Genomic DNA, 12,697 nt, shown 5'->3' on the forward strand with positions numbered 1-12,697 from the left:
GACTTGTGGCATCTCCGCACAGACTTGGGACTAAAATACACAAACACCTCTCCATTGTCTAGGCGACCACTACTTGCTGATTTGGGCCAGATTCTTGTGTAATATCTAGCCAAGGTTTTGTATCGCGTTTGAAGAGTCGTTTACGATAGGTGGAACAAATCATCTCTTTGAGAAGAGGTAATTGCAGCATCAAGAAGAGAAAGGCAGGGACGCTTGCGAGTGGCTTCATTGGGACTACAAGCAATGGCCTTTTACGCATCGACGCAGAAAGCGCGGTGATAAATGCAACAAGCATTGAGGCGATGGAAATGAATAGAATGGATAGACCCAGTATCATCTTTCTAGGAAGTGATACAATGAAGTCATCAAAAGAGTATCTTGAGGTCAGAATGCTGAGGAATATGAGCACAGAGATGCAGGAGGCGAAGAAGGCGAGAGTGTCTGCGATGATGAACGCCGTGAAATGCAAGTCAGTAAGAAGAAGAGGTGAACCCGATGTTTCATCAGTACCTCCAGGAACAGTGAATACGGCTTGAAAAGTGACAGTTGCAATGAGAGCTGCCACGACGCTACAAGCAGTGGCAGTGTATTTCATCCATTCTTCTCCTTCCTTTCGTAGAGGTTCGTGAGAATCTTCAAATATTTGTCGCGGGGTTTTTTTGTCCTTGTTTTTTTGCACTACTTCACGTTCTGACACCAAGCTCTTAACTTCCTCAAACCACTGAGTCTCTCTTTGCATCTTGAGAGCAGCTCCAGAAATCTTAGAAAGTTGATCGGGAGAAGAGAGATGAGCAGCGATATGGAGAATGTTGTTGTTTTCTTTGTCGTAAGATCTAAGCAGCGTGACCTTTTTACCATCTAAACCATGTATGAGGTTAAAGATCTTCTCTTTCTTGAATTCAACGGCCAGCTGAAAGAGGTTTCGGCCAGAGGCAGCGTTCGTGATCCAAAGAAGTCGAGGGTTATACTTGATTATCCCAATGAAAAATTCCTTGTTCCCATTCTCCACCGCTTCAAATAATGCTTCATAGACCGTCTCTTTCCAACTCTCGTCCTTGACCATTTTTCCTGTTGCTTTGCACATTTTCTGTAGCAAGTTATCAGCTTTCGAATGTCTATCTTTTAGCTCACGTGTTTGCTTGATTCCTATGTCAAAGAAGAATGCGGAGATGTTACAAGATCGAAACTATACGGGTTACATTTAACTTGTACAACATTATTAAGAGAAAATAAATTGTTCCTTTTTTTTTAATAATTAGAGTTAATATATTGTCATGAACTTATTGTAGCATATAATTTTGGATAAAAATTAAAACAATGTTCGACCGACGTACGTACCAAACCATTTGGGAAGACACTGTAGTATTATCCAAAATAGACCTGATGAAGGAAAGACAGTTACAAACATGCAATTAAAAAATAAATCTTTGTTTTGGGTATAGGAGGAGCTCAGAAATTAAATTGGATTTGCATGCATGGCGTACGTTGGCTTCTGCTTGGTTTCGAAGCCTCCGACTCCGCTGGAGAATCCAAGATTATACCTACCAAAAGAATATATTTATATCAAGAAAGTTAAAAACTGGGAAAAAAAAAGAAAAGGAAAAAGGTTGTGGATTGCAAATTAAAGTAGCTATGTACATACAAGTGTAGATGAGGTGTCGCCAAAATCCAAGATGACAGTGGCTACGAAACAGGTCAGGTTTCAAAGCTATGAACCTAAGTGAAGCCAGAGATGGGAGTGGGACGCAGTCGATGATGTCCAGCGCAATGTCTAACAGTTCATGGAACCAAACTATTATATAGTATGTAACACGTATTTATTTCAGACTTATAAAGTTTTACTACGATATATGACCACAGTTAACGTCCATGTTTATTATATGCTAAACCAATTTGTCTAAATAAACAAGTAGCAAGAGTCGCAATTCATCATATCCTTATATATCATTTGTTTTACACACAAAAAAAAAAAATCAAATTAGGTTCCTAACACTAATTGTTTTGAGATTCCTATTATTTCCGGCCGGCTCATCGTTCACATTTCAGTAGTACTACATATATCACCAGCTGTGTGTTATCATTACCTAAAAAATAAGCTATATAAGTAAGTACTCAAAAAGTCTTACCGAGAAATCCATAAAATATGGCATCGAGAAGGAGACATGTAGCCCAATACTCTTCAGTCCCTTCGTTTTCCTTAAAAATATGAAGAAGTATTCCCCGGTTGTTTTTATAAAGGTAGTCAGTGACCTTTCCATGGCCTGCATTAGATGCCCGCACAACCGGTGTAGCTAGCCCAAAGTGATCTGAATTATTTTGAGCAAGCGTGTAGGAATTGGGTTTGCAGAGATTCTTAACCATCTCCAAATCGCCATTCCCTGCAGCAAGATCGAGCGCCAAACTTTGGCAATAAGGATCGGTTGCCATTTGGCCATGACTCGTCATTTCGTGCAATAGTAGCTCCTTGACGATCTCCTGTTGACGGCGAATACATGCTTTTTGCGATAGTGTCTCTGCCTCAAATGCGTCCATCCAGACAGTATTTTTGTTCTGCAGCTCCAAGAAGTCTGATTTCACTCGTTGCAAATCTTCTTCCTTAATTTGTTGTGATAGTGATAGATATTTGCAAATTTCACCTAACTTGACTGCGACCGCACATGAAGAAGAAAATAACATAACCAGTTAGATATATATTGCATCCATAAACAAAATTGCATATAACATTACGCTGCCCGAGTAACATCTATAAAAAACAACACATAACCTAACTTGGAAGAAAAGTTAGGTGAACTGCCACAAGTGATAAGTGGTACTTAACTACTTTTATTAACGAAATAATGAAAAGAATAACTAGTTTTACTGTAAAAGAACCTAGCATTTCTTCTTCTGAAGAAGCTGGCCATGGTACTCCTTGTGAAGAACCTGACACTCCTTGCGAAGAACTTGGTACTCCTTGTGAAGAACCTGGCAGTCCTTGTGAAGAACTTGCCATTTTTTTATGAATCTGATGGAAAATTTGGAGTTGTACTGTCAATGTTCTACTCAAAATATATCTCTTTTGTGATTTGTGAATTGGTTTATATAGACATCTTATACCATCTCCATTGATGGGTGTTAACACAGATTGCTTGTTTTTAAAGAGAGAAAAATTATTAATAAAAAATTATGGGAGTTGCTTAAATAGGTAAAAGTTATATTTAAAGTTGATTAAACAAGTGATTTAAAAGACTTTTGAAATATTTTTTTCACTAAATAAGCAACCTATCAAATTAAATATTAGTATTTGTATAATTTCAATAATAAACACCTTATGTTAAACACCCATGGTTGGAGTTGCTCTTATCGTTTAAAGTTACACGCAATTAACTTTCAAATCATCACATTCTCTTTCTTTTTTTTTGGTCTTTTTCTCTTGTCATACGTCATCGCATTCTTCCTAACAGTGTTTTTGAGTTCTCCCAACTAGGTCATGATGACTCATGTGCTTATCAGTATGATTCACTTATGTTTGTTTGAGTCAATTCCTTTTCATCTTTTGTTTTAGTTATGTCAACGATAATGTGATAAAATGTTTTAAGATCTTTTTTCACAAAAGCATATATACAAAGTCTATATTTAGAAATATCACATGTTGTGTATTTTAAATTCTTTTGACATTTTCGTATCTATTTTTAACAAGTACGCTCCTTTTTTATATTTTCATGTGACGTTTGTGTTTTGCATTTTTTTTTTTTTTGTTGAGAATCCATCAAACCAGAGAACTGTTTTATGTACTTTCTGAGATTTAAATAACTAGCTGAAATATTGAAGTTTTTTAAAAAATATATTTATTGAATCAGTCAGAAAGAAAAATGGAATTAGTCACCAGAAAATTTTATTGAAATATATAGCGAAGAATTTTTTTTCTTTATATATGGGATTAATTAGTTTTTTACCTGTGGGGACAACACAACAAAAGTGACCCTTCGGAAAAAAATAATTCAATCAGTCTCTAAAACTTAAAGATAATTAAATAAAAATCCAACATTTAAATAAAAATGATAAATACTGAAAAATAGTAAACGATAAATCCTTGTGCCTATACAGTTCATCCTATGCCCGTAGCAAATTTAGATTTGTGTCAAGTTTCAAGAGCTTTAAACTTCAAATCAATTTAGCAATGAGTTAATTGGCCAATGTTTCTTATATATATATTACTCTAGGTCCATTACCATTCTAATTTCACATGTAGATCCTAACATATTGCACCACATCTACTGGGAATATCCCCACTTCCTTTTCACCATTACTAATCTGGTATTGAAAAATTAAATTGAGATATTGTGACTGAGAGCCATTATGATGAAGTTGTTGTTAGGAGTGTAACGGTGAATAGAAAAGTCTGTATGCTTGCCCGTCTAAACGGACTCAAATCAAGTGTTAAGAACCCATTTATTGTTTTTAAGCCACAGAGGTTCAATTTATAGTATCACGAATTTCCACATCATCTTCCTAACAGAAGAAACTGAAAGTTTCGCAGTACAGATACGATTTGCGTTAAGGATAATAGAGGGGCACTTTCTGTTCGGAGCAGAAGACCAAAGCTCCATTAATAGCTGTCAATATCCGTTTCAGGCCTTCTTAGGAAGTAACGCAGACAGTTCACCAAAACCTGCAGCAGAGAAATTGATTCTTTACCTCTCTAGCTCTCTTTTTTTAAGGTTTTAAGTACAAGGGGAGCTGAAGCAAAAAAGCTCACCTGTGACAAGGAGCGGTTCAGTGCTTGGCCTTGGTAGCTCACGTGAAACTTGTCCTTCGCAACCAGTCCCTATCAAAATTATTACGACAATGGGCACGTTGTTATTACATGCCAAAAAAATGGATCACACTGTATGTACATACGAATATTTTAAAGAGTTTGAATACTTCTGTGTCTATCTCTGCAGATTCCACGTCTATGTTGATATCAGCCATCACTTTGATCATCTCTACAACAAGACCTGGCCTGTCTGCTGTCTCTATGACAAGCAGGCTAGAGAAAAGGAAACCAGCGAGGGTTATGTAAACTATTTTTATCAGGTTATGTTTAACGTGACATCGATCAGTGTCATTATTCTACTGAATAGTGAATATATACCTCCTCTTTGGTCCGTCTTCTTTCACATGTATGTGAGTCGCGATATCAACATCAATCTGTCACCAAATGAATCCGAAACAGACTTAAGACATCAGTAATGTAAAGCTAGCCTTTAACAACAACAGTAAACTAAGAGTTTTAAAACACAGGACATAGAAGTATCATCCAACAAGCAGAGTAAACTAAGAGTTTTAAAACACAGGACACAGAAGTATCATCCAACAAGCAGAGTAAACATTACCTTCTTTTCAGGAGCCTTTATTCCAAAAGTTTCACCCATTGCAAGTTGCTCACTGCATTCCTGCAAGACAAACAAAGGCAACGTTAAAAAAAATACAAAAGTTGCAGGCAAGGCTCTTTGAATGTGAATGTGACTAAAAGTAAGGAGATAAAGAAAAGTGTAAGCAGACCGGATGGTATTTCAAGAGATTGTTGATGATTGTTAATCGGATTTGTTCCAACAAGTCAGGATCTTCCACTTTCCGACCAGTGTCTCTGGTGTGAAAATAGAAGATTTCATTCAGTCATCTGAAGACACTTGCACACAACAATCATTACTTTCGGGAAACCGAAAGTTTCTCAAGCTAATAATTATCTATTATTGAAATATTGTTTTAGAGAGAATATTATAGCCCAATGATAATCATAAACTTCAACGGACAGCTATCATATTGAGACTGAATTACCAAGTAATATCATAACAATTAGCACAAGATTGTACATCCTATTGAACAGTGAGAGGTCAATAAGTGATAGAAAAAAAACATCTAAAGCAAAGGAAGGGCAGGGAAAGAACGGCCTTTCTTACAGTTTTGTAATAGAAAATTTAGTCTGCTTAACGGATCCTTCAGTTGAGACAGTTCCTTTTATCACATCCAATCCCAAATCTTTCAGCGACCTCATCTGTCAACCACAATCACGATTCATAAGCCGAGAACATGGCAAGTTTCCAAGATGTCAAAAGACATGCAACGATAATCTCATACTAATAGTAAAAATGCAACAATCAAGAATAGCTAAAGCTTTTTTCACAATGATAAGAAGATAGAACATAAAGCCAAAACAGGAAATAGAATCCCTCACTGTGTCAATGAGAGCCCCAAGACGATTTCCAAAACTGAGTTGTACAATGGTAGCTTCAGGGTCAGCATCCTGGTCTATCATAACCATAGGCATTGGAACAACGTCATCATCGTCTTCCGATTTCTGCGATCAAATTTTCCAGCAAATGTCATCTCAAAGCACACGTCAACACAAAACTCATACGCAGACGGTTTCCCTATTAAACATGAGAAAATCAAATCACATATCAAATATTTTACACATCAAGACATAACCATATACTCTCCACTTTTAGCTGCTGAGCTTCTGTGTGCGCACATACATAAAATTCAATGATAGACAAATCAATAGATCCAAGAAACATCAAAAGTTTAACTGCGACGAAACAAAAAAGACTGAAACAAGTTACTGACCGGATAAGATGGAGTAGTGGCATCAATGCTGTTAATCGAAGCATATGCACGGTTTCTTACACTGCATATCAAAACAACAAGCACCGAAAGATATATCAGCAACCTCAGATAAATCATACAAACAAGAAATTGCAATCCGTTCATATAGAAACCAAAGTACCAAGCACGAAGCAGCTTATCGTAATCATCTAGAGAAACATGTATCTCATACCATAAAGAACTCCAATCTGGTAATCTACCTTTAGCCAGCTTTCTCAATCATCTTAAGTTCAAGATTCATAAGTTCAAATCCAACTACTCCAAACGAGAATATAGTATAAGTTCCGTTTGCCAAATCGTTTCGAGCACATACAGAGCACCGATTGCAGTAGAATCAAGCTTAATCGACCAAACAACGATTACTAAAATCGATTTATCAGAATGAGCAAGAACACTACAAATCTCTAGTAACTGAACGGAAAGATCTGAGAGAAACGATGTATATAAAATACGCAGCAGCTAACCTCTTCGTCAAGAGAGACATTACACCTTGGACGAACTTCCGACGATCATCGAACAAAGCCGGCGATGGATCTGGAGAAGCAATTCGAGCGGGAAAACGAATCTGCCTGCTGATCGCAGAAGAAGGACGCGAAGCAAACGAAGAAGAACAATGAGTTACAGAGAAGATAGAACTCGAGAACGCCATTGAAGTTTGAAACAAGAATATTTTTTTTCTTCCTTCTTTCCTTCTTTATTTCTCCTCCGAAGTCAGAGAGAACAGCGAAATCTATAAGATGGCGATAAAATTGGCGTTTTGTGATGACAAAGAGATTGTGGAGTGGAGTGCTGAATCTGCTGATGTGTGACGTCACTACCAAGATGCTCCACCTGTACATGTACTAGAGCTATTTTTTTTTTTTTCCTTTTGATATGGTTTCTGCAAGTAATTAATTGAATATTTGCAAATTGTTATTGAATAATGCGAATTATGCGATAGTGAGACGAATTTAGACGCATAAATTTGGTTGCTGACGTTCAAACTTCTACGTTGCCCATTACCAAAATATCTTCTCTTTTGTTGTATTCTTTTCTCCTCCAAGCCAATCCGACTTGTTTCCAGATTTTTATAAACCAATTTTACTTGCTAAAGGTTTTAAAATTTTGTCTTTTGCCTCTAATGTAAAAAAGTTGTTGTATTGCAATTATTGGCGTGAGATTTGTTATTAAAACAAATATTGTTCGTTGACCTAAAAGAAGAAATAATTCTAGAAAAGAAAAATATCGAAGATGAGCCTCTCAACTATTGGGCCTTAGTTCAATGGGCCATTAAACCAAATAATAGGTCCTTTGCTTACTATTCTACGTGGGTGCAATGTTCTAGCGGGTTTTTCAACCCGACCCGGACCCTGACCCGAACCTTCTTAACTGCCTCGTTCAGTCCAAAGACATTTTCTACCAAAACCGACGATTTCGAGAAATCTTCTCACTGATTAGCAAGATGTCTTCGGCTCGTTCTGCGATCACAAAGCTAAGGTTGGCTCGATCCTTGAGGGAGAGTCAGATTGGAGCATCTCGTTCGATGGAATCGGCTCGAGGACCGGCGATTCGGTGCTTCAGTGACGATAAAGGTCGCGTGCTCAGCGAAGAGGAACGCGCGAAAGAGAGCATGTACATACAGGTTCGTCTTCACCTTTGACCTTTTCCGTCTCATGATCTATGTATAGATATGTTATCAGATTTTGTCTATACCCTGTGATTTTTGGGAAGTGGCGTTACGCACTGGTTTTTTTAAGTTTATGAGATTAGACTGATAAGATCCGAGGCTTATTCTTATCATACACTTGGATCCGATTGTTTTCTATTGAATTGTATAGTCTTCGATATATAATCAAATGGTTAAAATTGTAGATTAATGAGTTCTCTAAGGCGTATTTAGTTCATACAGGTGGAAAATAATGGAAATTAATGTCGTCTCTGTGATCTATAGCTTTAGCTTCTACGGAAAAAAAAAGTCTTTGTTAATGAAAGGGGGAGAACTGTGTGTGTTGTTGGTACTTTTAAGCAATCTCTGCTTAGGTTGTTGTGTGCCTTTTTGGTTTGAAGTTGAACTCGTAGTTACACTTATAGATGCTTCTCACTTGCATTACTCATCCTCATATGAGCTGGTCGTGACTATTGAAATTGATGTATTTTGTGGGGTAGTCTAGTTCATGAAGATATTTCTCTTCTATTTTAAAACTCATTTTTAAGAATTCGACCTTTTTGTTGAAGAAAATGGAGAAGGAGATACTGGAGAAGAAGAAGAAACTCGAGCAACAGAAGCCAGATAATGAGAAAGGAAGTGCAGACAAGGTAAACCATCAGCATAATATCAACCTCTAGTCGTATTCTTCAATTCAAGTGTTCACTCTTGTAGTCAGAAGGGCTTTATTTGGCATTAATTTCACAACAATGAAGGTCCAGCTGAACATTTCAAACAAATAAATCTGTTGCTGAACTGCTTGCTTTCACTCTTTTGTGCAGAAATCTGAGCAAAGCAAGCCATGAGTCGCCGTATGCAGAATCTGGTTACAAGGCAAGCAGTAGTGACAAATAATAATGCCTTTTCACCTTTGTACTCTCTTGTGTATGAGATTTTGGACATGTACAGAGAATTTAACTTTGCTGATGTGTGTTTGTGTGTTCTAGGAATAAATGTATGTTCTATGAATGAATAAATCAAGTTTAAAATAATTGAAGAAAACCACCATATGCGTTGATTCAAAATACCAAAATGGTTACCAAACATATATGTGTTTACAAAAGCTTTCCTATACATAATTTTATTCTTTCATCACCATTATCATCATCATCTGTATAAGAAAATACCCAATCCTATGTTCTTCTTTCCTATTCACATAAAATGAGTAAAACCCCTATTAAACTAAACCCATAGCAATTTCTCCCCCTTGTTAATTCACATCCGAAAACCGAAATCCTCAAAATGACCAGGATTCAATTGCTGACCAAACTCGGACAGAAGCTGTTGCTGCTGAGGTGGCTGAACAGGACTCCCGTGCTGTCCAGTCCAGTCCATGTTAGACCCAGGCATAGCTAAGTTAGTGTCGACCGTCGTGATGTCGTGTATGCTCGACCTTTTCCTCTCCTTCTTCACCGAGTTCTGTCTCAGGAAATACTTCTGTGCGTGACTGGCGACTTGCGTCGGCGTCCTCGTAACCACCACGTTCCTAGAGATGCTTCTCCAATCTCCCTTACCATATCTCTTCAATCCGATCAGAAACAATCTGCACCATCATATGATTCAATATCAAAACAATGTGATTAAATCACCTAAAAATTAGCAAATTGAATTCAGAGATTCCTTAAATTCTCTAACCAACCAAAACCCTAATTTTACAAAATCTGAAATGATTTAATTACTGACATAAAAGCTTACTTGTGTTCGTTCTCCGTCCAAGGAGTTCCTCTTTTCCTCTCGCTCTCGCCGTGTTTAGAGCCGAAGGAGATCTGACCAGCTGAGTCCCAACCAGCCGCCGCGGCGGAATCATCCATGTAATCAGGGACATCAACACGACCAGCATCAATCTCAAAGACATCATGAACCAAAGCCTCGTAATGCTCCCGGACTTCACCAGCAGATTTGTGAAGCTGATCAGCGATTCTCTCCCAGCGATTAGGAGATCCTTCAGGGAAAAGAACCAAAGCTTGCTCAAACATCTTATCCTCCGACCTCGTCCACTGACTCGACGCCATAACCGTTGATGATTTCTGAAAAGACTCGAGAGTATGAAATACCAAAAACCTGAGATTTGTTGGAAGAAACTGTTCGGGGGAATTTATACGGATTCTCTGGTATTCTTGAGGAGGAATTATAATAAAAGGAAAGAGCTGTAAATTAAAAAGAAAGAAAAATGAAAGAAAAAAAAAGGAAGGAAGAAGCAGCTCAGAGACCAACTTCAACACGGTTTCTCTGCAATTGGGATGTCTTTTGTCTCTCTCTCTTTTTTTTTTTTTTTTTTTTTAATTTTCAATTTTAGGGTTACAACTTAACAACACCTGACCTGACTTACTGAATTTTTGCTTACAGTTTGTTACAGTCCTCCTTTTTATTTTTTATTTTGTATGCTTGTTATAATAAGCAAATGCCACTTTGTTTTGCCAATAATACTAGGACACGTTGACAATTATTAAAAGAAGAAAAAAACTAACCGCCTAAAAATACGAAAAAAAAGCAATCTAGAAACTAGAAAGACCTGTTTTTAGGTTTCACATTCTCGAATCTCGAATCAATCACACACACACACACACTGTCAACGACTCCTTGTCACAATTATTGTCCAACCCTCACTTCACTTTCTCTTAATTTATGGTTATCTGTGATTTTCCATTTACTTTTTGCATCTGTCTTACTAATAAACCCAATTATAATTTTTTCAGTACCTATGTTTAATGGTCATTTTTTGATATTTTTGGGGGCAAAAACTACTTGTGTCTTCTAGTCGTGATGAACAAAAGGAAAAAGTTTGTGATGGTCCAACGTTTGACCTCTGTAATTTATGTTACCGCAAAATTTGACTAAATTTTTATTGACAGTTGGGTCATTAATGTTAGTCAAAATCCAATTCTCAACTGTATTAATCCCTAAGCAAGAAAACTCAACGACGATCATCATTTAATACAGTTATACTATTCAATTTTCCATCGCACCTCCATACCTTGTTTACTTTAAACTAGGTTTTCCTTTTGCCCTTTTTGATTTAAGAGAAAAAAATTAGATTGAATTGAATATTTGTATTACATTAGTTAGCAACTGTTTGTTTTTGATGTATCATACAGTTATAGAAATGGTCCGACTTGATACGTACCTATGAACATGCTACTGTAGAAGAAGATAACACTCAAGTTTGTCTTATCTTATCTTAAGATGTATTTTTTTTATAAGAAACTATATATATATTCTCAACGACCTTCAACAACTTTTTTAAACTAAAAGAAATTAGACAATGGAACTTCAACTAAATATTTAAGTGTTTTTAAGCTGTACTTGTTTCTTCTTCACACGTAGTGACAGTGTAGTTTTACTTTGTTTTTGTTTAATAAAAAGGGTTTACACACTTTTACTAGTTTAATTGGATTACGTTACGGAGTCGAAGTCGAGACGAAGGTGCCTTGGACCGACTCCTCACCAAGTATTAAGCCACGTGTCTACTGCCAATTGTGTCCCAAATATACTTTTTGGCGTCTGACTGGTGCTTCTACGTGACGTGGCCTCTTGTTTAGCCGTCACGTGGCCTTCCAAGTAAAGTCTTCCTATTTTAAGGCTTTTTTTGTCTGTTGCCGTATAATGTTTTTAGTTTTGATATTATCTTCAAAAACATTGAAGAAAACATTACACAGAACAAACAAACGAATGGAGTGTATTAAAATAATGGGATTTTAGAAGCAAACACTACTAGCTTTGACTCTTTGAACCTTTGATACATTCATACATAGCTATTGGAAGTTCGAACTGGCAAAAAAATTCCCAAAAGAAACAAATGAATGGGCTCTTTGAATGGACTTGTACATTATCTCGTAAGCTAACTATCTATACCCACTGCTTTATAATTATGTTGTGGGCTGATCCCACTAAAACTAGCTCACATATATTATTTATTAAGGCCTTTCTAAGAAAATACTACACTTTTTGAAGTACCAGTTTTTTTTTTTTTTTTTTTTTTTTGGTGATTATTTAAGGTACTAAAATAGATGAAATCTGATCCGGTCTAATCCAAATATCTTGTTTTTAAAATCAAATTAGGACCGAACCCGCCTTGCATACCAAATCTTAAATTTCTGGTAATTTCTCAACATAATATACAACTTCAATTATAATGCTTATACGACATGAGAAACCATTTTATTTTACGAGTATGAATCATATAAACTCATAACCTCATATGCATATGAATTCATTTATTTGATAGGGTAAACAGAGATGGGCAGGTCTGGTACAGGGGGCGTGTGTGAGACGTGGTTGGATTGAAGCAAACTGATGAGAGAGTTTTGCATCTTATCTAAAATCAGATTTGACCATCCCACTCACTGTCTAAACCACACTCCCCACATTATCTTTTTTTTTTTT

At 36.6% G+C, this 12,697-nt stretch overlaps 4 protein-coding genes across 4 annotated transcripts; 1 reads left to right on the plus strand and 3 right to left on the minus strand.

The window, feature by feature from the left end:
* Window positions 1-58: 58 nt before the first annotated feature.
* Window positions 59-2,992, minus strand: LOC17884346. The gene is made up of 6 exons (XM_023781898.1): window positions 2,872-2,992; window positions 2,127-2,645; window positions 1,632-1,771; window positions 1,485-1,515; window positions 1,339-1,380; window positions 59-1,146 (listed from the first exon to the last, which is right to left on the minus strand). Exons 1-6 carry the CDS (start codon window positions 2,990-2,992, stop codon window positions 59-61), a joined length of 1,941 nt encoding a protein of 646 aa, XP_023637666.1.
* Window positions 2,993-4,412: 1,420 nt separating this feature from the next.
* Window positions 4,413-7,371, minus strand: LOC17882354 (ACT domain-containing protein ACR12). Its single transcript, XM_006288262.2, has 10 exons — window positions 7,095-7,371; window positions 6,592-6,652; window positions 6,200-6,322; window positions 5,925-6,019; window positions 5,527-5,611; window positions 5,358-5,417; window positions 5,117-5,172; window positions 4,906-5,011; window positions 4,739-4,807; window positions 4,413-4,651 (listed from the first exon to the last, which is right to left on the minus strand). The coding sequence occupies exons 1-10, from the start codon at window positions 7,277-7,279 to the stop codon at window positions 4,589-4,591; spliced, it is 903 nt and encodes a 300-aa protein (XP_006288324.1). The 5' UTR covers window positions 7,280-7,371; the 3' UTR covers window positions 4,413-4,588.
* Window positions 7,372-8,022: 651 nt separating this feature from the next.
* Window positions 8,023-9,306, plus strand: LOC17883363. The gene is made up of 3 exons (XM_023781140.1): window positions 8,023-8,251; window positions 8,845-8,925; window positions 9,097-9,306. Exons 1-3 carry the CDS (start codon window positions 8,072-8,074, stop codon window positions 9,118-9,120), a joined length of 285 nt encoding a protein of 94 aa, XP_023636908.1. The 5' UTR covers window positions 8,023-8,071; the 3' UTR covers window positions 9,121-9,306.
* Window positions 9,307-9,328: 22 nt separating this feature from the next.
* LOC17883647 (transcription factor DIVARICATA) lies at window positions 9,329-10,574 on the minus strand. Its single transcript, XM_006289931.2, has 2 exons — window positions 10,010-10,574; window positions 9,329-9,857 (listed from the first exon to the last, which is right to left on the minus strand). The coding sequence occupies exons 1-2, from the start codon at window positions 10,324-10,326 to the stop codon at window positions 9,530-9,532; spliced, it is 645 nt and encodes a 214-aa protein (XP_006289993.1). The 5' UTR covers window positions 10,327-10,574; the 3' UTR covers window positions 9,329-9,529.
* Window positions 10,575-12,697: the final 2,123 nt, after the last annotated feature.

The sequence above is a fragment of the Capsella rubella genome, unplaced genomic scaffold (assembly GCF_000375325.1).
Source record: "Capsella rubella cultivar Monte Gargano unplaced genomic scaffold, Caprub1_0 scaffold_6, whole genome shotgun sequence".
In the NCBI taxonomy this organism is placed as follows: domain Eukaryota; kingdom Viridiplantae; phylum Streptophyta; class Magnoliopsida; order Brassicales; family Brassicaceae; genus Capsella; species Capsella rubella.